Source organism: Myotis nattereri, assembly GCF_964212035.1.
Source record: "Myotis nattereri genome assembly, chromosome: 15".
In the NCBI taxonomy this organism is placed as follows: Eukaryota; Metazoa; Chordata; class Mammalia; order Chiroptera; family Vespertilionidae; genus Myotis; species Myotis nattereri.
In genome coordinates this window covers 45395465-45418500 of record NC_138090.1, presented here as the reverse complement: position 1 = coordinate 45418500, position 23036 = coordinate 45395465, and the positions used below count along the sequence as shown (strand labels likewise).

Below are 23036 nucleotides of genomic sequence, written 5' to 3'. Positions count from 1 at the left end.
TCTGTAGGTCAACTCCGTTATTTTAAAACTGTAAAATAACTTTGTTTTTTACTTGAATAGAAAAGATAAACTTAATTGTCTGACCTTGCAAGCTAGCCATCTAAAGGGGCTGATACACTGATACTAATATTAATTCACATAGTTTGCCAAGTGTTTGTTCACCCAAGGTTACAGATGTTTGATTAGATATACTATGTACTCAAAGTTACAAGTTGTCTGTATAGCTATGACAGGTGTTTGATTAGATAGATATGTACTCAAGGTTACAAGCTGTCTTACATAAAGAAGGATATAAAAAGGAAATAACTCCCTCCTGCGTTTGTCCAGAATTTGACAGAGGTAATCTGCTCTGAACCTGAGCGCAATAAAGATGACTCCGAACTAACTGGCTTGTTAGGCGTCTTGTCCAGCTCGCTGATTTGCGATACAACGCCAGTCCCGGACTGTTCCAGTTCTGAGAAACTGGTCCGAGCACTGTCACCTGTGGTCTGGATGGCGGCAGCCACCTCCCCCTGGTCTCCTGCTCCCGCCCTCTTTCCCCCTGGCCTTTCCTCAACATGTATCCAGAGGGATTCTGCCGGAAGCCAATTCCAGCATGACCGCAGGGCTGAATCTGGGAATGGCTGGTGGCATTTCCCCAAACCTGAATAGGATCCATTAAATTGTTTGCTGCCAGATAGCTCGGGGCATCTTAATCTACACGTTATTGCCTCCTACTGGCCAAACACCTCAACAGCTGTAGGCTAATTCTCCCCAATCTGACAATGGACTGTGTATACAAACCCTGACCCTTAGAAGTGTATATCTCAGCCTCACCTCAGGACAAATTGTGTTAATAAAAAGTATGGGGTCCTGCCAGACCGGTTTGGCTCAGTGGATAGAGCCTCGGCCTGCGGACTGAAAGGTCCCAGGTTCGATTCCGGTCAAGGGCACGTACCTCGGTTGCGGGCACATCCCCAGTAGAGGGTGTGCAGGAGGCGGCTGGTCGATGTTTCTCTCTCATCGATGTTTCTGACTCTCTATCCCTCTCCCTTCCTCTCTGTAAAAAATCAATAAAATATATATATATATATATATTTTTTTTTAATATATTTTATTGATTTTTTACAGAGAGAAAGGGAGAGAGATAGAGAGTTAGAAACATCGATGGGAGAGAAACATCAATCAGCTGCCTCCTGCACATCTCCCACTGGGAATGTGCCCGCAACCCAGGTACATGCCCTTGACCGGAATCGAATCCGGGACCTCTCAGTCCGCAGGCCGACGCTCTATCCACTGAGCCAAACCGGTTTCGGCAATAAAATATATTTTAAAAAAAAAAGTATGGGGTCCTGAGATATATACACTTCAAAGGGTCAAAGGGTCAGGGTTTCGTATGCAGGCAAAGGGAAAAGGGGAGGGGAAGGTACAAAACGTATCAAATTCTTGAAGGGCTTAATATGCGTTCCCCCGACTGTATAATGGATTTGTAGCAACTACCTTCGGCCTCAGGACCAGAGGAGGCGGCGCGCGCCAAGCTGGGGACTAGCAGGCGCCGGGGAGGGGTGCGGGTGGTTTCCACGGGATCGAGGTTTTTCCGCGACTCCTGGGCGTTAAGCCAGGCCCAGGGCCAGCCTTTCCCAAGTCAGCCACTCCCCACGCATGGCTGCCTCGACCTCGGCCTCGGGTCCGCTTCTCTCGGCGCCACGCACAAACTCGGACACGCACAGCCGCAGCCCCACGCCGGGATCTAAGCTCCAAGCCCCCTTCCAGTCCACCTGCCTGGAGGCGCTGGAGCCCGCGCCGCCGAGGCTTCTGGGAATTGTAGTTCGGACCCCCTCCCCAGCCCACATGCACTTCCGGGTTCGGCCAGAAGCGCAGCCATTGTCTCCCCCCCACACACACACCCCCGTCCCCAGGCTCGGACGCTCGCACTTGCAGCGCACCTCGGCCCTTCCCAGGGTCTCCCGGAGCGGCCTTGCGAATACCAAGATGGGGCGGGGACAGAACTAGCGTCACCGGAGTTCGCTGTGTGCAGAATCGGGGTACGTGTTTGCTTCTCCGAGGTTGTCCCGGACACCTGAGGCTGGGACAGGCCTGTCCTGGGCGGCGAGCCCAGAGACGCCGCGGTTGGTGCGCGCGCGGCATTGTCCCTGCGGGCAGCTGGAATTGGGGGTGTGGGTGGGCGATCTGGGGCCTGCGCGGGCGGCCCTTCAGCCTCAGGTCGCCAAAGTTGGAGGTACTGGTGGCGGCGCCGCCGGTTCCGGACCGTGCTCTGCGCGCGTGCGCGTGCGCTGTGGCAGGCGGTGCTCTTGTCTAGGGTCTGAGGATGATCAGGTGGATGGAAGACCAGCCCTGAGCCCGGGTGCTGCGGATGGGGCCTCAGGAGAGCCCCTCCTCCCCCTCCTGCGAGGCTGGGCCTGTGTAGTGGGGGACCGGAGGACCACTGGGTGGATCAGGGGCTCACTGGCAGATTCTGGTTCCTGGAGGAGAGGGCCTGGGTCATGGTCTCCATACCCTTGAGCAGGTGTTTGAGTCGGAAGCACCAAGTGGGAAGTGAGATTCTGGGCCGTTGGCGCGGGACCCTGGAGCAGACACTGCCCGTCTCCCAGGCCTGGGGGTGCCCTGGGTAGTGGAGAGACTGGGTGGGAGTTGCAGATTCTTGCCCCTGGAGAGACACTGTCGCTTCAGCCGACCCTCAGTGGGAATGGCTCGTGGAGGGTGGAGGGCCTAGGGCAGTGGTTCCCAACTTTTGTTGGCCATGTTCCACCTAAGCATCTCTAAAATCCTGATTGCCCCCGCCCCCCGTGACATATAATTCTTATTATTCAAAAAGTGAACTCCTGTTCATGTGAGGAAGCCTAAAAGGTCATTAACTTGGTCTAAACAAGCTTCCAAAGAACATGGCATCCAACAAAGAGAAAAATAAAAGAACGAAAGGATAGTTGAAGGACTGAGGAAGAAATCACTAAGAAGTTGTTTAAAAATAATAATAATAATATGAAGTGATGTGAAAAAATAGCAAAAAAGTTTCAAAACATGTAATAGAGAACTGAAATCCATAAATATGTCACAATATATGTTCATATACTGTGTATGAGGCTCCTAGAACCATAAGAAATGCAAAAAATTTCACTGTGAATAACTCATTCTCCAATTGCCCCCCTTAAAAATCAAATTGCCGCCGGAACCGGTTTGGCTCAGTGGATAGAGCGTCGGCCTGCCGACTGAAAGGTCCCAGGTTCGATTCCGGTCAAGGGCATGTACCTGGGTTGCGGGCATATCCCCAGTAGGAGATGTGCAGGAGGCAGCTGATCGATGTTTCTCTCTCATCGATGTTTCTGGCTCTCTATCTCTCTCCCTTCCTCTCTGTAAAAAATCAATAAAATATATTTAAAAAAAAAAATGAAATTGCCCCCGTGTGGGGGGCGTGCCCCACGTTGGGAACCACTGGCCTAGAGGCAGTAATCTAGGCAGAGAGCTCCCTGCACGTGCTGGGTTTGGGCTTGGGGGCAGTTTCTGAGTGGGAGGCAGGACTTTGGACTGGTCATCCTGGGGCCCTTGTAGCATGGTGCAGAGCCCTAGGACACTCAGGTTGGGTGGAGACGCTGGGTTGGAAGTACCGAATCGGAGCCAAGAAGGACAGAGCTGCAGCTGCTGCCATCAGATGGGCAGCTGCTTGGGGGAGGAGAGGGGGGAAGCAGGATGCTGCCTACATGACTATGAAGTAGGTGTTCCTGGGGCCTTTGCTCAGGGGCTACTCTGCTTGCAGGCATGAGCAGGCCCAGGTTGGTAGAGGGATGAGGCGTGTGCTGCAGACTTCGGTGCTCATGTTTGGGTGGAGGGAAGTGGGAGGTCCCAGTTCCCGTGGGAGCTGGTCTCATGGGCTTGACCACCCCAGGCCAGTGCTCAAGTCCTGGACTGCTTCGAGGCTCTGTGCTGAGCTACTGTGGGTGTGTTCTGCTGTTTTGGTGGCAAGCAGGCAGTGGACACGGGTGACCCCAGAACTCTCACAGAGACTCGCAGGTCTCAGGTAGGTTGAAGCACAGCCTGGGGGGACACAGATTCTCATCTGAAGAGCAGGGACTGCACAGGACCTGCAGGCTGGCAGAGGGCCCAGGTCCTGGATGCAGGCTCTGGGCATGAGCCTGCTCTGTGTATGCCAGCAGGAAGAGAGGAGGGAACCTGGGCAGGGCCCTGGGAGCAGAGGCCTGGGTGTCCCGTTTTGGAACTGGAGTTCTGGTTTGGAACTCTGCACGTGCGCTGGCCTGGGGGCAGAGTGGGGAGTCATGGGCAGCCCTTAAGGCCCAGATACTGCCTGAGGATGCCCAGGTGGGTAGAGGGAGCGGCTGCAGGTTCTGGGCTGCAGAGGGGTAGGGCTGTACAGTCTCGGCACACACACAGGTGTGTGGGTAGGAAATAAGAGGCAGGAGGTGGGTATTAGATGAAGGGTGCTGGGGTCTTTGTGCAGATGGCACCCCGATCAGAGCCTGATGATGCCTAGGTCGGTAAAAAGATGGGATCTTTCTGAGCTGCAGGTGCCCATGGAGGTGTTTGGGCAGGAATCTAGGCAGGTGCGGCTCAAGGAGGGGCCTGTGGAGGTGGGTGGAGGAAACGGTTTGGGTGCAGGTTTGGGGTGCAGGTGCACTGTGACCCGTACTGAAATGTTTGAATGAGAACCCAGTAGGGGTGAGAGGGTGAGTGAGAGGGAGAGATAGGGTGGGAGTGGGGTGCATAGGGTGGGATTTGCCAGGGGCTGTTCCGTTCTCCAGCCCAGAAACACCTAGTTGGTACAAAGACAACTCAAGCACACATTCTGGGCCTGGGAGGGGCTGGCACGTGCTGGGGTCTGTCAGGAGGCCACCAGTGCCAGGCCGTCTCGGTTGCCAGTTCAGGCCGGAGGACATCCAGGGTGGTGGAGGGACCAGGTCAGAGCTACAGATTCAGGGCGTAGGAGGGTTTTGGGATGGGAACCTGGGCTAGCGCTGGTAGGGGCTGGCCAATCCCAGAAGAGTGGAAGGACCAGGTGCAGCTGAGCTCTGTGCATGTGCTTGGCTTTTTGAGCAGGAAGTTAGAAGCAATCATGACAGGTTGCTGGCTTTCTGCATGTAGTCAGGGAGTGTGACCTGGGGCCATGAATCCCAGAGCCTTGCTGCTTGCCCGAGGAAGAGATGCTGATTTGGGGTACAGATTTCAGGTTGGGGAGGAAGGGGTCCTCGATGCGTTAGGTGTTTGCAGGAATTTCAGGACCCAGGGGGGAAGGGAGGGACTGATTTGTGCTGCAGATGGTGGTGGTGGTGAAGGCTGCATTTGTGCATGACGTGGGCTCCCTGGTGTGGGATCCAGAGGCCTCTGATCGTGGAGGACCCAGTTTGGAGCTGCAGAGTCTTGGCCTGGGAGAGGGACCAAGGATCTCCAGGTTCACGCACAGCTTTCCAGGCTGGAATCCGGGCAGGACCCTGTAGAGCAGTGGTTCTCAGCCTTCCTAATGCCCCGACCCTGTAGTACAGTTCCCCATGTTGTGGTGACCCCCAATTTCATTGTTACAAATTGAACATAATTAAAGCATAGTGATTAATCACAAAAACAGTATGTAATTATATATGTGTTTTCTGATGGTCTTAGGCGACCCCTGTGAAAGGGTCGTTAGACCCCCAAAGGGGTCACGACCCACAGGTTGAGAACCGCTGCTCTAGAAGCACACTTCTCATGGGACATGCATCCCGGGAGCAGAGACTAACCAGGGACGGGATGCCAAGGTGGACCTACAGGAGGTGGTTGTACTCAGGGTTTCTCCCCTTGCAGCTCAGGACCCCAGGCCCCTGCCCGTGCGGGAAGGAGAGCATGGAAGAGCAGGAGGAAAAGCCCCCGGGAACCCTGACGGAGGCCTGTGTGCAGGTGAGTGAGCTTCCCTCCCCTCCCCTCCCCTCCCCTCCCCTCCCCTCCCCTTCCCTCCCCTTCCCTCCCCTCCCCTCCCCTCCCCTCCCCTCCCCTCCCATCCCCTTCCCTCCCCTTCCTCCTGGAGACCCAGAGCTGGAGCCCACCCAGGCCCCACAGCCCAACCCTCTGGACTTGGGAGCTGTCCCGCTCTCTGCAGTGTTTGGGGGGCTTTTGGCACCTCCTGACTTGCAGGCTCCTAACACTTACACACGATGTATTCAATGAGGCTCCCTGCATTCCTTCACTCTTCTAACCCAGACGCTAACTCTTTCTGGGAGGAATTTGGCACCCTGTATCCAAAGCCCTTAGAATACGGAATGCCCTTTGACCAGCAACTCTTGGCTCTGCCTGAGAATGAGCGCTTCAAAGAATGTTTGAGCATATGCAACGCACTAGGAGAGTTCGATGCGTTATGGTAAGACCATGACATGAAATACACTGTAGGCATTGATGTGATAATGCATATTTACCAACGTAAAGGGATGTTTATGTATGATCTGTGGTAAGTCACTAGCATTTAGAAATGACCACCTTTTTGAAAAGGGGTGCAGTGTGTGTGTGTATAGAAGATATGTTAGGCCCTGGCCGGTGAGGCTCCGTTGGTTGGAGCATCGCCCTGTGCTCCGAAGGGCCGCAGGGCGTGTATGGGAGCCAGCTGATTGTTGTTGCTCTCTCACATCGATGTTTCTCTCTCTTTCTGTCCCTCTTCCTTCCTCTCTCTCTCTCTAAAAAAATCAATAAAAACATATCCTTGGACGAGGATTTAAAAAAAGAAAAAAAATATGTTAGAAGACAGGAAATACACCCGTTAACAAAGATTAGCTGTACTGTTACGTTACTTCCCAGGTGACTTTGTGTTTTCATTTATTTTATCCACTTGTACTTTTGTACAGCCCATTTTAAGGTTAAGATATTACTAATTTAAATCATTTTCCTACAGCAAATATTCTTTGAAAACATTTAATTTCTTTAAAATGTTAAATTAGGATTTCGCTTTCGCCTTCCTGAACAATGCAGCCCCGAAGCCAGTAGGTGGGGCAGAGCTGGGCAGGCCTCTGCACTGAGGGAGGGCTCCCCGCTGTGGGTGTCACGGCCGGATGGGGGTGAGGAGGGCATCTCTGTGTGGAAGCATCAAGCGGGGCAAGGAACGGGTGTTACGAGTCAGAGCCCAAATAGGTGAGGTAAGTCCATGTGGAAGAGGGGATCTCGTTTGGGGTGACGGGGCCCGAGCAAGTGAGAAGGGCATCCAGAGAGAGGAGCCCAAGTGCAGTGAGTGTGCCCAGCGTGGGTACCACAGCCAGAGCGGGGTGACATGTGCACCATGTTGGGCCTGGGGAGGGGCACATCTTGTATGGCGTGTCACAGCCTGAGCAGGTTGAGGTCACCCATGCATGAGGGTAGCCTGGCATGGAGTATCAGAGCCCAAGCAGGATGGCGAGGGCTTCCCCTCAGAGCCAAGTCTGGGGGCATGAGCGTGGGTCCATGAGAAGGGGCCACCTGGCCTGCAGAGTCAGAGCCCAAGCAGGGTGGGGAGGGCCCCCTGGCACAGGGTGGCTTCCTATGGGGCTGCAGAGCCCAGTGGGCCCAGGAGCATGTAGCAGAGTCTCTCGGTCAGATACGGAAAGAGAAAACACTGGCATGAACTGTGGTATTAGAGGTATTGATGTGGCTCATGGCTTTCAGTCTGTCGATGTAGAAATACAGAGAAGTGTGTGTGTGTGTGTGTGTGTGTGTGTGTGTGTGTGTGTGTGTGTGTGTGTGACATGTTTGTGTGTGTGTACAGACACATACTCCTATATTCCCTAACTGTGGCCACTCTGAGGGCCTGGGAGCAGTGACACTTTGATACCATTGTGCACACCTGGTGCCCAGATTTTGACTTCAACATGAATGCTGTGGGTTTTATGGCTATTTAGTGTTCGATCTTTTGCTATTACAAGCAGCACGGCTGTAAATGTTTTTGCATATGCTTCCTTGTACACATGCACAAGAGTTTTTTGAAAAGAGTCAAACAAATATAAATTTACATTCACATTTTTTATCAAAATTACGGGTACAAGGCATTTTGATGTGACCATTGGCATTCTACTATAAGCTAGTGACTTCATGTGTTTTCTGGGAATCTTTCTTTTTTTTTTTTTTTAACCTTCACCCGAGGATATACTTACTGATTTTAGAGAGAGGGGGAGGGAGTATGAGAGAGAGAGGGAGAGAGAGATTGAGGAAAACATGGATTGATCGCCTCCCGCACGTGTCCCAACTGGGGATCGTACCCGCCACCTAGGTATGTACCCTGACCGGGAATCAAACCCACAGCCTTTCGGTGCAAGGATGGCCTCCAGCCAGCTGAGCCACATCGGCCAGGGCCCTGGGAATCTAAATGGTCCTTCTTCTATGTCATACAACTGAATTAGCAATCTGTTCATTATAATTTGTACTTTCATCGCATGCTTTTTATTGCCTGGCCCATGTAAAGCCCTGTGCGAGGCACTGGGGAGAAAGAGGATTTCGTTCTCATAGAGCGACTTGTGCTTCCTCTAGAGCCCAAGGTTACATAGGAAAAGCAAAAACATCTTTTTTCCCTTGTATTAGCTCCCTATGGTTGCACACCCCAGGACTTAGCAGCTGAAAACAGCCAGCATTTATCATCTCACACGTTTTCTGAGGGCCAGGCTCCTGGGAGCAGCTTGTCTGTGTGTTTCAGACGCTGGGTGTCTGGCGAGGGTGTTGGCTGGGCCGGGCCCCTGCCTCCAGAAGGCTTGCTGTGTCGGAGGACCCACTTGCAAGGTCACTCATGTGGCTGTTGGCGAGAAGCCTCAGTTCCTCACCAGGTAGACATCTCCCCAGGGCTGTTAACACAGCAGTTGGTTTCTCCCAGTGCACATGATTTGGAAAAGAGAGAGAGAGAGAGAGAGAGAGAGAGAGAGAGAGAGAGAGAGAGACCGAAAGTTTAAATGCACACACACCCAAGATGGAACCCACAGTGTCTTTTGTCATCTGATCTCGGAAGTGGCACCCCATCCCTTCCTCTGCAATCTCTTGGTCACACAGACCCACTGTGATTTATAGTTGGTCGGTCAGAAAAGCACTTTTGTGGCAAGAAAAGCCGTGTCTGCATTGTCACATGTTATGAATGTGATTTCTCTTTGCAGTGAGTTTCCACGATATGGTTGAGTCCATTAGCAGCTTGAGGTTGAAAGGGGTTCCCAGACCCAATACCAACGTGTGTGTGTGTGTGTGTGTGTGTAGGCTTCCTCACACCAACAAGCAATTCTCTAACTCCAGCAAGGTGTCATTCAACTCAGTTCTGACACCATCTATCCAGAGATAGAATCAGATTCCACAGGTAAGGAGCTCAGTCCCACAGCACCACCCTCTACTTCAGATGCCAGCTGCAAGCCACATTGTTATCTGTGCTTTTCTGACCGACTGACTATAAACCACAGGTTCCCATGTAATTTGAGTTCAATTACTTTGCTAGAACAGCTCACGGATGGGGAAACCCATTGACTTCCTAGATTACCGATCTATTGCAGAGGATGCTAAAGGATATGAGTCGGCGCCCAGATGAAGAGACGTGTAGGGCCAGGTCTTGAGGGAGAGCTGCTGTCCTCGTGGCCCCTGGGCCTGGCACGGGGACTCACGGAGGCGCTCTAGTTCCCAGGGTGGAAGCTGTCCAAAACGGGGGCTGGGGAGCTGCTCTTGGGGGCTTTCTGGAGGCTTCATTACATAGTCAGGATTGATCCAACCCCAAGCCCCTCTCCTCTCCCCGGAAACCATGGTGGGACTGAAAGTTCTAGTTCTCTAATGACATTGTTGGCTCCTACTGGCAACCAGCCCCCACCCTTGGGTGGGATTCAAAACTCATTTCATTAACAGAGCAAGAGAGAAAATCCTAAGGAGCGCAAATTGGGAACGGTGGGTGAAGACCAGCTATATCTGAGACATGCATTTTGGTCCCCTGGGTGACCAAATATATGTATACTAGAGGCCTGGTGCATGGATTTGTGCACACTTAAAGTAAATTAATTAGAAGGTGGCCCGCGGGGCGGGACTGGGTGAGACGGGCTGGACACGCCCTGAAGCCAACCTCCCATGGTCCCTCCCCAGCCGGCCGCACCTGGGGCAGCACTGGGGCTCAAAGGGTATCTGTGGAGTGAGCGGAGTCCCTCCAGCAGGTGGGGTCCCTCGGCCTGGCCTGCAGGGATCGGACCGAAACCGGCAGTCTGACATCCCCCAAGGTGTGCCGGAGTGCGAGGGGGCATTCTGCAAAGTTGCTGTCCCTCCGCAGCTCCTGTGTTGAGCATCTGCCCCTTGGTGGTCAGTGCACATTATAGCTACTGATCAGTTGCTTAGGCTTTTATATACATAGATATTATAACTATAAACCTACTTTTGCCCACCCCTGCATATATGTATAAGAAATACACACACACACACACACACACAACACTTTTAGGAATTATCTGGTTTCAAAGTGATTTTTCAAGAGAAAAATATTTTTGCTGGCTTCTGATTAAGGGAAATAAGTGTTATTAAAAAATAGATACAGTATTAAAACAGACTGTGAACCTGCTCCTCAATTCTCTCCCTCCCCAAAATAACTGCTTTAATGCTTTGGAGACTGTCCTGACTTTTCTGTGTATGTTTATATTCTATAAAAATCTGTTCATATTTTATAGATTGTTCTTAGTTTTTTCATTCAACAATGTATTATAAACATCTTTCTGTCATTTATACACATCATTTTAGGCAAATCTGTCTCTTCTCTCGACTGCTACATAGTATTCATTTATCGGGATGAAGCATCATTTATTTAACCAGGCACTTACTGATGGACATTATTTAATGCATCCTGCCTGAAGCCAATTCCAGCATGTTCAGCAGGGCTGAATCATCTGGAGTAGCAAAGGCATTTCCCCAAACCTGAAAAGGGATGATTGCTTGCTACCAGACAGCTCAGGGCATCTTAATCTACATATTATTGCCTCCTACTGGCCAAACACCTGAACAGCCGTAGGCAGTTTCTCCAAAACCTGATAATCTGACAATGGACTCTGTATACGAAACATGACCCTTTGAAGGGTATATCTCCACCTCGCCTTAGGACAAATTGTGCTAATAAAAAGCAAGGGGTCCTGAGACGAGGAGATCTTAGTTTCTTTAGCTAGGCTTCTCTGACTCCCTATAATGCAAAGGTTCTCAACCTGTGGGTCGCGACCCCTTTGACGGTCGAACGACCCTTTCACAGGGGTCGCCTAAGACCACCCTGCATATCAGATATTTACATGACGATTTATAACAGTAGCAACATTACAGTTATGAAGTAGCAACGAAAATAATTTTATGGTTGGGTCACAACATGAGGAACTGCATTTAAAGGGCCAGAAGGTTGAGAACCACTGCTATAATGCCTTTCAAAATTATGTTTCATCTCTGTACTCTTTATTAAGTTACACACAGCCCTTCTCCAGATTGCTGAACCCTTCTTGTTGCTGGAACAAGAACCCTGGCAGCATCCTCCCATTTAGCTAGGATAATGTAACCCTTTAATGAGTTTTCTTGTACATATATACATCTAAGTGTATTTTCTATTATTTGCCAATGAAATACAAGTAGACTTATTGGATAGTATATTATATTAAAAATATTCCCATTAAAAAGACAAAAATCAAAGAGTATCTACAAAAACTGACAAAATCTGAAAAAAGTTTGTGCCTGAGTTAAAAATACTGTACCAGTATCAGTGTCCTAATTTTGACAGTGTACTGTGGTTTTGTTAATACTAGCATCAGGGGAAGCTGGGCTAAGGGTACATAGGAATTCTCTGTTCTATTTTTGCAACCTCTTACAAGTCTTAAACTATTTCCAAATAAAATGTTATTTAAAAAATATATTGCTACCCTGGCTGGTGTGGCTCAGTTGGTTGAGCATGGTACTGAAAGGTGGAAGGTTCAATTCCCAGTCAGGGCACATACCCAGGTTGCAGGTTTGATCCCCAGTCAGGGTGCATATAGGAGGCAACTGATTGATGTTTCTCTCTCTCTCCCTCTCCTTTCCTCTCTCTCTCTCTAAAATCAATAAAAACATTAAGAGAATAAAAAAATATATATTGCCAGTCCAGCCCTGGCCAGGTGGCTCAGTTGGTTGGAGCGTTGTCCCGTGCACCAAAATGGTTTAGGGTTTGATTCCCAGTCAAGGCACATACCGAGGTTATGGGTTTGATTCGTGGTCAGGGTGTGAAAGGAGGCAACCAATTGATGTTTCTCTCTTACCTCAATGTTTCTCTTTCTCTCCCCCTTCCCCTCTCTCTCTCAAATCAGTAAAAACACATCCTCAAGTGAGGATTTAATATATATATGTAGCCAGTGCAGAAATGTTGGGTCAAGTTAAACTTCCACTAAGAGTATAAGAAGCTCTTGACCAGTGGGCCACCACAGGAGGAATTGTAAGCAACAGGCAAAAGAAACACTCCACATGGTTGGTTACATACAGGGGCTTTGAGCAAATCAGTAAATTTAAGTGAATACTGGATGCAGGAGAAGGAAGGTGCAAATATGGAAAACAGGAAAGCTAGAATAAAGTGTGTTGAATTATAATTGGAGGTACCAGTGTGAATCGATGGTCTCTAACATATAGAGAGATAATTATAGCAATAGAGGTTTAGTGTTACCTGATTTAAAGAGGTGAGCATCTCTTTGTATTTCACTGGCCGTTTTATTGCTTCATAGTTGAGCTGTATTGTACTTTCCTTTGTCTATTTTTCTGTGGAGGCTACCCTTTTCTTACTGATTCCGAAGAAGTCCTAACAGTAGATTTTCTATTGCCGGTGCCTTTATTGGTGGTGCTTTATGCCAAACGTTTCATGAAGTTAACTTACTGATTTCCCCCTCCTTGATCATTCTTTGGCCATGCTGTATTCTGTCTTATTTGCTTACAATTCTGAGGTCCAGGGATTCAGCTGTACATTTCTTTTCTTCTACAAAGTGCCTGTGGTCACTCACTCGGCTGGCAGCTGGGCTGGCCTGGAAGGTCCACAAAGACACATGTCTGATGTTTCAGTGACCCTCCAGATACACACCCCCCCCCCCATGGCTCACTTGAGCTTACAAAGGAGGGAGCAGGAGTCTGGTTGGTGGGATGCCTTAAAACAGGTGGTACGTCAGATCCTAGCCTATGCACAGTGAGGGTTTTGAGCTGTGACAGAGCTCCCTTTAATTTCCCTTCTCTCGTCTATTTTGCTTTCTCAGGACTCTCTCCTTCCTCAAGAGATTATCATCAAGGTCGAGAGAGAAGATTCGGGGCCAGTGGCTGTCCCATCCCAGGTGAGTTGGACACATGGCCTCTTTACATTGAGAAATGTGTGTGGCTGGTTGGTGGTGGAAGCCAGATTGAAGTGAACTGGGAAGTGAGTAGAAAGTGATGGGAATGGAGGTAAGAGGGGGCAACTTTTACAGAAATTGGGTGATCATGTGAAAGATTGAAGAGAGTGATAGCTGTCAGGACATTTGAAGTTGAAGGGCTTTTTAAAAATTTCCTTAAGGATTCAAAAGATATGACTCACAAGTGGTTGCAGGAAGGAGTTAGTGGGGAAAAAGAAGTTAATAGTCAGGAGAGAGAGACGATAAAACTATAAAGCAGAGTCCTTGATTAGTTCCAGGGGAATTAATTCAGAGTATCTATACTTATAATAGGGTAATATGCAAATTGGTCAGGATGCCATCACGTAACGACCCATCAGCAGGAGGGCGGGGCAGCGAGCTACAGGAGGGCATGGCAGCAAGCTATGAGCGGAGGAGAGCTAAAGGAAGGCAGGGCAGTGAGCTGTGTGCGGTGGAGAGCTACGAGCGGCGGTGGGTGGGGCCGCCAGCTGAGGCAAGCGGCAGCGAGCTACTCACACACAGATTCATGCACAGCGCCACTAGTATGTGAATAAATGGCTCTACAGAGGAAGAAGGACGCATGAAGGACGAATGAGGTTGAGGGAGTTACATGAAAGCTTAGATTTGCCTCTGAACAAGCAGACAGAGTTAACTGTTGGCTATAAGGGTGGGGGTCGGAATGGAGAGACGTTTGACATGTGTAGAGAAGTCTTAGAGTAGTAATTTTGGATTATGGGAGAACAAGCTGCTCCAGGAGGCATAGCAGTGCTGCTGGAGGATCTGACGGGATTATCCAAGGAGTGACCATTAATTGATAAGATGCTATCCAGCTGCTTCTGCGGATTTCCCATCTCCCAAAGCGAGCATTCTGTAACCTACTTTCCATAGACGGTAGATTGACATTCAGATTGGTTTAGCTTTTGTAGCCACAAGCATTCTGTGGAAGCCCCATAGGTCAAGGTAATATTTGAAAGAGAATTTTTTATATATTAAATGGGATTAAAATGAATGATCTCGACTCTAAACTGAATAATTAAGATGGAAAAGATAAAGAGGACACTAACTAGAAAGGAAAAGAATATAGACTGATAGATAGTAATAGTAGACATTTCAATAGAGTAATGGCCCCAGACCATCTAAGGACGAGAAAGGTAAAGAGAGTAATTGAACAAGTAAAGTGGAGAAGTTGCCAGAGAGGATGTGGTTGGGGGACTGGGTGAAAAAGGTGAAGAGATTGAGAAGAACAGATTGGTAGTTAACAGAATAGTCACCAGGATGTAAAGTACAGCATAGGGAATATAGTCAATAATATTGTAACAATTATGTATTTCCAGTGCCAGGTAGGTGTGTACTGGAAATACTGTGGGGACTACTTTGCGAAAAGTATATGATTGTCTAACTATTATGCTGTACACCTGAAACTAATACAAAACAACATTGAATATAAACTGTAATTGAAAAAATTTTTTTAATCTGTTGTTGTAATAAAAAATAATGTGATGTAATCAAAGAGTAGGCAGTTCTATGTGTGTGATTTGAGAGGTAGAGTACTTTATGTTAAGTCTGGGGTGTCACCCTAAGAGTGGGGCGCTGAAGAGCAATTTTAGGGTCTGGGAGTTTGGCTAGCCATGTGAATTGATGACTGAGAACACAGCCTCTGATGTCAAGCAACTGTGAGGTTGTAGACGCTACCAACTTTAGGCATATGTTCATTTCTCTAGTTCTTCATCTGAAAAATGGTGCTACTAATAGAATTTTCTCACAGGGACCTTGTGAGAATTGAATGGTAATTTGTGTCATAGATAAGCACACTGCCTGGCACTACACAGCAAGTGCTTCCTTAAAGTCAGTTACTTTTATAGTATTATCAGAGAACTCTGCAAGTGGATGCTATACTAGTAGACCAGTCATTTTCAACCAGGGTGCTGCTGCAGGCTCATAGGTGTGCTGTAAGGATTTTTAAAACATACAATACCTGACTATTTAGTCAGGGGCACTGACTTCTTTTTCCTTAGATTGTCAAATTAAAAACTGACAACAGCCAAAACAATAGCCATCCAGTGTGAATGCCCTATCTTGTACCATAAATATATAGGTCATATAATAGGGTTTTTCTTATTGGTCAAGTCGCAAAGTAAGGTTGCGATGGTTAATTCTTGGTACCAGAAATCCATATATATACCTGGTTTTTTTTAAAAAGTCACTTTGGAGCAAAAAGGGTAGGTAATTATCATTATTTTTTGTAAGTTAATAAAATTATACCTTTTTTTGTCAGATTGGCAAAAATGTAATATATTTTTTTGGTGTTCCTCAGAATTTTAGTAATTAGTTTGTCTGTGCCATGAGATGAAAAATATTGAAAATCACGCATTGGACAATGGAAGGTGAAACAATTTAAGTTCTTGAAATGGGAAATGAATCATGGGTATTGTAAGTCTTCAGGGGATGGGCGTGGTGGTTCCAGAGGTTGGTAGGACAAAACTCTAAGAAGTATGGTAAGTGATAAGGGCTTAAATGTAACTGGGAGGACTCACACCCTCCCCCTTGGATGGGAGAGCATGACCACCCTAAGCCTGGGATGTCTGTGGCGGAAGGAGTCCACAGGGGGGAAGGTATGTTTCCATTAATACAGGGATGTAGAGGGAATATTAGGTGAAGATGTTGAGGCTGTAAGATTTCATTATTATAGCAGATGAGTTCCCAAGGACACAGTTGAAGGGTTTGAGAAGGACTTGGAGGAGTGGGCATTTGGGGCAGGTGAAGCAGAATAGAGTAAGTGGGGATAGAAGTTCAGAAAAGCCAGTATCTACATATTGAAGGACTTTTTTTCAAATGGGTATGTGATAGGCCCTTTGAGTTTCAGATGAGAGGAGAAGACCTAAATCAGAATTTGGACCAGACCCAAAACACCAATCAGAAAGAAAGTATACACCTCACTGTTCATAGCAGCACAATTTACAATAGCTAAGATCTGGAAACAGCCCAAGTGCCCATCAGATAAGTGGATAAAAAAGTTGTGGTGCATTTATACTATGGAATACTATGCAGCAGTTAAAAAAAAAAAAAGGATCTCTTACCCTTTGAGATAGCATGGAGGGACCTGGAGAGTATTATGCTAAGAGAAATAAGCCAGTCAGAAAAAGACAGGTATCACATGATCTCACTCATATGTGGAATCTAATGAACCAAATAAACTGATCAAAAATAGACTGAGTCATAGAAGCATGAACAGACTGTTGAACTTCAGAGGGAAGGTAGGGGAGGGTGGGTAGGTGGGAAGAAATCAACCAATGAACTTGTATGCATGTATGCATAAACCATGGACACAGACAATAGGGTGGTGAAGGCCTGGGGCAGGCTAGAAAAGGTTAGTGGGGGGGAAAGGAGGACATATGTAATACTTTCAACAATAAAGATTTTAAAAAATAGACTTTGGACCAGGATTATTCAGATATATTATAAAGTTTATTCTATTTATTGATGTATTGACATAATTTACTAAATATATATTTAGTATTTACTGTATACCAACACTGTGCTAAGCACTGGAGTAACAGTTGCAGACTATAAATACCTTCTACTTTCCTTCATGGACTGTAGCCTAATGACAAAAAATGACCATTATGCAGATGATAAGAAAGTGTGGAACTTTGAGAACATGTAGCTGGGATGGAGTGGGAGGTGCTAGTCTAGTATTATTTATTTGATATTTGAACAAGCTTAATGTAGGTACCCACATTAAATAGCAAAAAGGAGTACATCTTTATTCAAAGGAAGCATGGATTAGAGGTTGGAAAACAGAACTATAGAATAGATCCATATTCAACAGAGGTTACAGTTTGCAAACGACATTTCTCAATTCCATTTTGGGCTAATCATGAAAACCTTTGAGATTTTGGTGAAATTTATGGCTCCAACATAGAAAAATGCAGTATAGCAGCATTTCGCTTGGAGTTTCTTGGGATTCACAGACCCTGCTTCCCATTCATGAATTACAGCTTAATAAAATCTGGTCTATTTTAAAAACCTTTAGTGGCCAGTGGTATTCAGCTTTCCTGACTTTTGCTGCTTTTAGGTAAAGACAGGTCACCCTCAGCACTTCTTTTTTGGATCAGAATTCCTGCCCAGTAGTTTTGGAAATAGGTCCTTTCCTGCTCAGAGGAGGCAGTGCTTTTTATATGGCAGTAATGCCTGAACATCTAAAGGCTGTACAGTGCAGGTCAGTGTAGACAAATAGAACCGTCATCTGAAGACTAAAGGTCACATTGGCTGTCATTTAATTTCTCAGAGTTTTCAGACAATAATTGTTAATGTGATTATATTCATCATCACAATTAACTCAACAACCCAATGAGTTGGGTATGATTAAGCCTAATAAATTCACCATTAATACACAGATTGTCACATTAGATTTTTTTTTTTTTAATTCAGTCATATACTGTTTACAGGTGAGAAAACCCAAGTCTCTTTTTTTTTCCAAATCCAGTGCTTTTAACCTCTACTTCATTAAGGTCCACATTTCGTCTTCTACTTCAGGCACCAGCAAAGTAGAGCCTGGAGCCAAATGCAGCCTACTACCTGTTTGTGTAAATAACAGTTTATTGTAATACAGCTACACCCATTTGTTTATTTTCTATGGCTGCTATCTTGCTACAGCTGAGTGGTTGTGACAGACTGTATAGTTTGAAAAACCTAAAACGTTTACTCTTTGGCCTTTGATAGAAAAAAATTACTGATCCTTGTTCTGTTAGTTTCTTGGTAATTTGGAGGAAATTCCTATGTGGGAATTCTATATACCAGTGAAAAAATAGAAGGAAGCGTTTTCTTCAAGGTGATCAAGAGAGAAATTGTATATTAGTTCTTATCTGGTGTTTCTCTTTGGGGTTACAAAACAGATCCAGCATCCAAAACCCAAAAGGGCTCACCTAGAAGACACATGTACTCCTTGACTAGAATTCTTTTAATGCTGACTATCTCAGTACAACTTCCGCGACATCAAGTTTCCTTTCTTCCATCTGTCAAACTTTTCTTCCTCTATAAACATTAAAGGGAAATGATGCCCAGCTGAGCAGGAATGTGTATACTGTTTTAGGAAGGCGTAAACTTCAAAATTGTGACTGTGGACTTCACTCAGGAAGAGGGCATTTTGAACCCTGCCCAGAGGACCCTGGACAGAGATGCGATCCTTGAGAACCACAGGGACTTGGTCTCTTGGGGTAAGAATATGGTCCCCTTTAATGAAGTCTGTATGTTGAAATTATTTCTTATTGATTGAGAATTTTGCAGTTCAGAGGTAAAAATGGCTTTGGCCACACATAGATTTTGTTTGTGCTTTTTATTCCCTAGTGAAAATTTAATTTAATTTAAATTTGTAAGGTAGAAAAGGTACAGTTTCTTTGGTTTGAGCTTGTTTAATCTTCATGATTCCCAAAGGCCAAAAACTAGGACCAAATTCTGCAGTAATTTTCCTGGTCTCCAGCCCAGGCACCCAAAGTCCTATATCTTTCCCTACCAGCGTTTCAAACCAGACACAATTTCCCAGTTGGAGCAATGGGATGAGTATAAAAAGAATTTCCCACACACATATCCTGGTGAGAAACAGACACGAAGGAGTCATCATAGGTATAGAAGGTTAGATTGAAAAATCCCCATAGGGCATGCCACATTTTTCTTCACTTCCCATCTCCTAGTGGATTATATACATCACCACTTTTCCAGATACTCTTTAATACTTGGCTTAGTCAGCGAGGCTTATGCTTATGAGCTAACCTCCATTCTCTCTCAGAATCACAGGAATCCATGGGGCCATATTAACCTTAAGGCATCTAGGGACTGCTGGGATAACAGTGTCTCAATTCTTTTTCCTGGTTCACAGTTGTAGTTTGCTCATGTCTTACTGACATAGGCTATGCTAACAAGTTTCATGCTTTCAGAAATTCCTAGGAATGTAGACACTAATTTCTACTTCATTGAACATGTGTTTAGCACTAAAGAGGGTAGAAAGGACCCTTTATTACTTTGCTAAGAATTGCAAAATTGTTTTATGATTCTTTTAGTCTATATAAGTGATCTTATTTTGGAACATGGAGATTTTGATTTGGTGTCTAAAGTCTTACATATTCAGTGAAATTATAATTAAATTATTCCATTTAATGCAGTGTTATACTATTGGGCTGTGGTAGTTTTCTGCTTATTGCTTCATCCCATCCTCTTGATTCTCAATCCAGATTATAATAGCTGAAAACAAATCTACATGTATTTTGCATCCTTTCTTGTCAGCTTTATTTCACTATTCCAACATTTTTTTGGCTAGAATATTTTATTTTGCTTTCTTCCAGACTTGGCAACTGCACTTGGAAGAAGAGAATCAACATCAAAGCAGAGAATTATTGATGATGAACCATCCCATGGAGTGAAATTAGAAAGGTTGACAAGAGATGATCCTTGGTTATCTTCATGTGAAGAAGTTTGGATTTGTAAGGATCAGTTGGAGAAGCAACAGGAAAAGCAAGAAAGACTTTTTAAGAAAGTGGCATTCATTCATGAAAGAGTCTGCAAAAGTGATGAACTTGAGGAAAAGAATGGTCTGAATTCCAGTTTTCTTTCACCCCAGATGATACCCATAAGAAACCATTTCCATAAACATGTCTCTCATGTTAAAAAATTACATCATCCTGTTGTGGACAGTCACCAGATGATTAGTGACAATGAGAAACTATGCGAAAATAATGAATATGGAAAAAAAACCCAGAGCATTCACCTTATTCAATTTACAAGAACTCAAACAGAAGCTAAATCCTATGGGTTTAGCAACAATATTCAATCTTTTAGCCATGGTACACCCGTAAATATACGTGAGAAAATACATGCAAGAGAAAAACCCTTTGATGTTAAGGAATGTGGGCAAGTTTTAAACCATAGCATATCCCATAATGAACAACAGAACATTCCTGTTGAATATAATTGTAGTAAAATCTCTGAGAATTCATTTCTTAATCCAAACATGAAAAATTCTGAAGCGAAACCCTTTGAGTGTAACCAATGCAGGAAATCCTTCAGCTGGAGTTCTCATCTTGTGGCACATCAGAGGACTCACACAGGGGAGAAACCTTATGAATGTAATGAATGTGGGAAATCCTTCAGCCGGAGCTCTCACCTTGTTTCCCATCAGAGGACTCATACTGGAGAGAAACCTTATAGATGTAATCAGTGTGGGAAATCCTTTAGCCAGAGCTATGTTCTTGTTGTGCATCAGAGAACTCATACTGGAGAGAAGCCTTATGAATGCAGTCAGTGTGGAAAGTCATTCAGGCAGAGCTACAAGCTTATTGCACATCAAAGAACTCATACGGGAGAGAAGCCCTATGAATGTAATCAATGTGGGAAATCATTTATCCAGAGCTATAAACTTATTGCACATCAAAGAATTCACACTGGAGAAAAACCCTATGAATGCAACCAATGTGGAAAGTCCTTTAGTCAGAGTTATAAACTTGTTGCCCATCAGAGAACTCACACAGGAGAAAAACCCTTTGAATGTAATCAGTGTGGGAAATCTTTCAGCTGGAGTTCTCAGCTTGTGGCACATCAAAGGACTCATACTGGAGAGAAACCCTATGAATGTAACGAGTGTGGGAAATCTTTCAACCGCAGTTCACACCTTGTTATGCATCAGAGAACTCATACAGGAGAAAAACCCTATGAATGTAATCAGTGTGGGAAGTCGTTCAGCCAGAGTTATGTTCTTGTTGTACATCAGAGAACTCATACTGGGGAAAAGCCCTATGAATGTAGTCAGTGTGGAAAGTCCTTTAGGCAGAGTTCATGCCTTACTCAACATCAGAGAACTCATACTGGGGAGAAGCCCTACGAATGTAATCAATGTGGGAAAACGTTCAGCTTGAGTGCTCGACTTATTGTACATCAAAGAACACATACTGGAGAGAAACCCTTTACATGTAATCAATGTGGGAAAGCTTTCATTAACAGCTCTAAACTTATTAGGCATCAGACAACTCATACTGAAGAGAAACCCTATGAATGTAACTAGTTTGGAAATTTTTTAGCCAGAGTATATTCCTTCATCCCTGCCTCCCTTCCAAGGAAGCATATGTGTTAGAAAAACATGGATAAGATTAATGTATGCAGAAAAGCTTTCCATTAGCCCTATTATTATGTATCTGGAAATTTGTTCTGGAGACGAAAGGAGGGACTATGGATCACACTTTTTCCCCCAATATGTTTTTACTGATTTTAGGAAAGCATTGATTGGCTGCCTTCTGCACACCCCCTACTGGAGATTGAGCCCACAGCCCAGGCATGCACCCTGCCTAGAATTGAAGAGGTGACCTTTCGATTCATGGGGCAGTACTCAACCAGCTGAGCCACTCTGGTCAGTCAGGATCTCACGTTTTATTTCATAATTCTGTGTACAAAATCAAACAGTCTTTATGAAACATTCTGAGCAAAAGTAATACATTTTGGCACTTTCCCTTGCAGAAAGCACTTAGAGAGAATTGCCATTAAATGGACTATATGCTGTGGAGTGATTGCCAATGATATTGACCTCTTTTCCAATAAAGAGTAAATGAGAATGCTATCACTGGGGGTGGTGTTGAGAAGGTTGAAAAATTGCCGTGGTTATTAGAAATTAGGCTGGAAAACAGTTCAGTGTATCATCTTACAACATGATTTCTTCACTAACTACTTTATATTCTCTTTCATGCAGCACTTTCTCTTATATAGAGGATTTTGTAAAAATTAGGAAAATGGCTATGATGCAAAGTGAAAAATGCAGAACAAGAGTTTGGAGCATTTATTTCTAGAACCATTGTGATAAGATATTTGTGTGTGGATCAGAATTAAAAGGGATTTTAGGTGTGTTTATTTGACTTTTAGGTTTATGCCTGGTCTTTTTGAATACATACTATTTTGACATAATAAGTGATATGATGAGTAAAAATTAGTCAAAAGCAAGCAAGATTTTCATTTCCTTTGACCATTTAGGAGAGGCTAGACAGCCAGATAACAGAGATTCCTCAGGGTTCTGTAGTTTCCATTTGGATTAGTATGATTAGGACACTTGGGTACAACTTAGAATTCTCAGGAATATTCCTCATTGAAAATAAAATACTTTCATGGGAATGTGGTACTGGAAGTTGAGGCCAGAAAGGATTTTATATATCGAGACTGAGATGCATAGGCAGTGTAAGGATAGGTGGTCTTCCCCCCTCCCCTCCCTTCTTCTCCCCTCGCCTCCTCTCCTCCTCTCCCCCTCCCTTCACCCCCTTTCCTTCTCCCCCTACCTTCTACCCTCTACCCCCCAGCAAACAAGGTCAAGGCATCAGCAGACTCGGCACCAAGGACCCACTTCCTGGTTATCAGATGGCCATCTGGCTGTGTCCTCACTTGGGAGAATAGTGGAGAGAGGTCACTGGGGCTTCTTTTATTATAAGGCTATGAATCCTACTTCAGAGGACTCTACCCTCATGACCCAGTTACCTCACAAAGGCCCTCACCTCCTAACAATCACATAGGGAGTTAGGATGTCAACATAGGAATTTTGGGAGCACACAAACATGCAGTCCCTAATAGGCCCAAACTCAGCTTCTAACATTCTTCACAGAAAATGCTCATTGATCAGTCCAAATTGTCCTTCAGGCCAGTGTTGTTCAGCATCTGAGTTTATGACAAATGATAAAATAGGCTCATACGTAAGTTAATACAGGAAATAAA

The 23036-nt window shown here is 45.5% G+C and overlaps 1 protein-coding gene across 1 annotated transcript; it reads left to right on the top strand.

Moving 5' to 3' along the window:
- Positions 1-1970: 1970 nt before the first annotated feature.
- Positions 1971-22192, top strand: ZNF180 (zinc finger protein 180). Its single transcript, XM_081108456.1, has 5 exons — positions 1971-2024; positions 5785-5877; positions 13170-13244; positions 18394-18517; positions 19640-22192. The coding sequence occupies exons 2-5, from the start codon at positions 5824-5826 to the stop codon at positions 21349-21351; spliced, it is 1965 nt and encodes a 654-aa protein (XP_080964582.1). The 5' UTR covers positions 1971-2024; positions 5785-5823; the 3' UTR covers positions 21352-22192.
- The last annotated feature ends 844 nt before the right edge of the window (positions 22193-23036 follow it).

What these genes read in the sequence shown, in the direction of transcription:
- ZNF180 (XM_081108456.1), top strand. Translation starts at nt 5,824, where the DNA reads ATGGAAGAGCAGGAGGAAAAGCCCCCGGGAACCCTGACGGAGGCCTGT. An exon ending in TGACGGAGGCCTGTGTGCAG is followed by an intron (nt 5,878 to 13,169) that starts GTGAGTGAGCTT and finishes TTGCTTTCTCAG; the next exon opens with GACTCTCTCCTTCCTCAAGA. An exon ending in CAGTGGCTGTCCCATCCCAG is followed by an intron (nt 13,245 to 18,393) that starts GTGAGTTGGACA and finishes ATACTGTTTTAG; the next exon opens with GAAGGCGTAAACTTCAAAAT.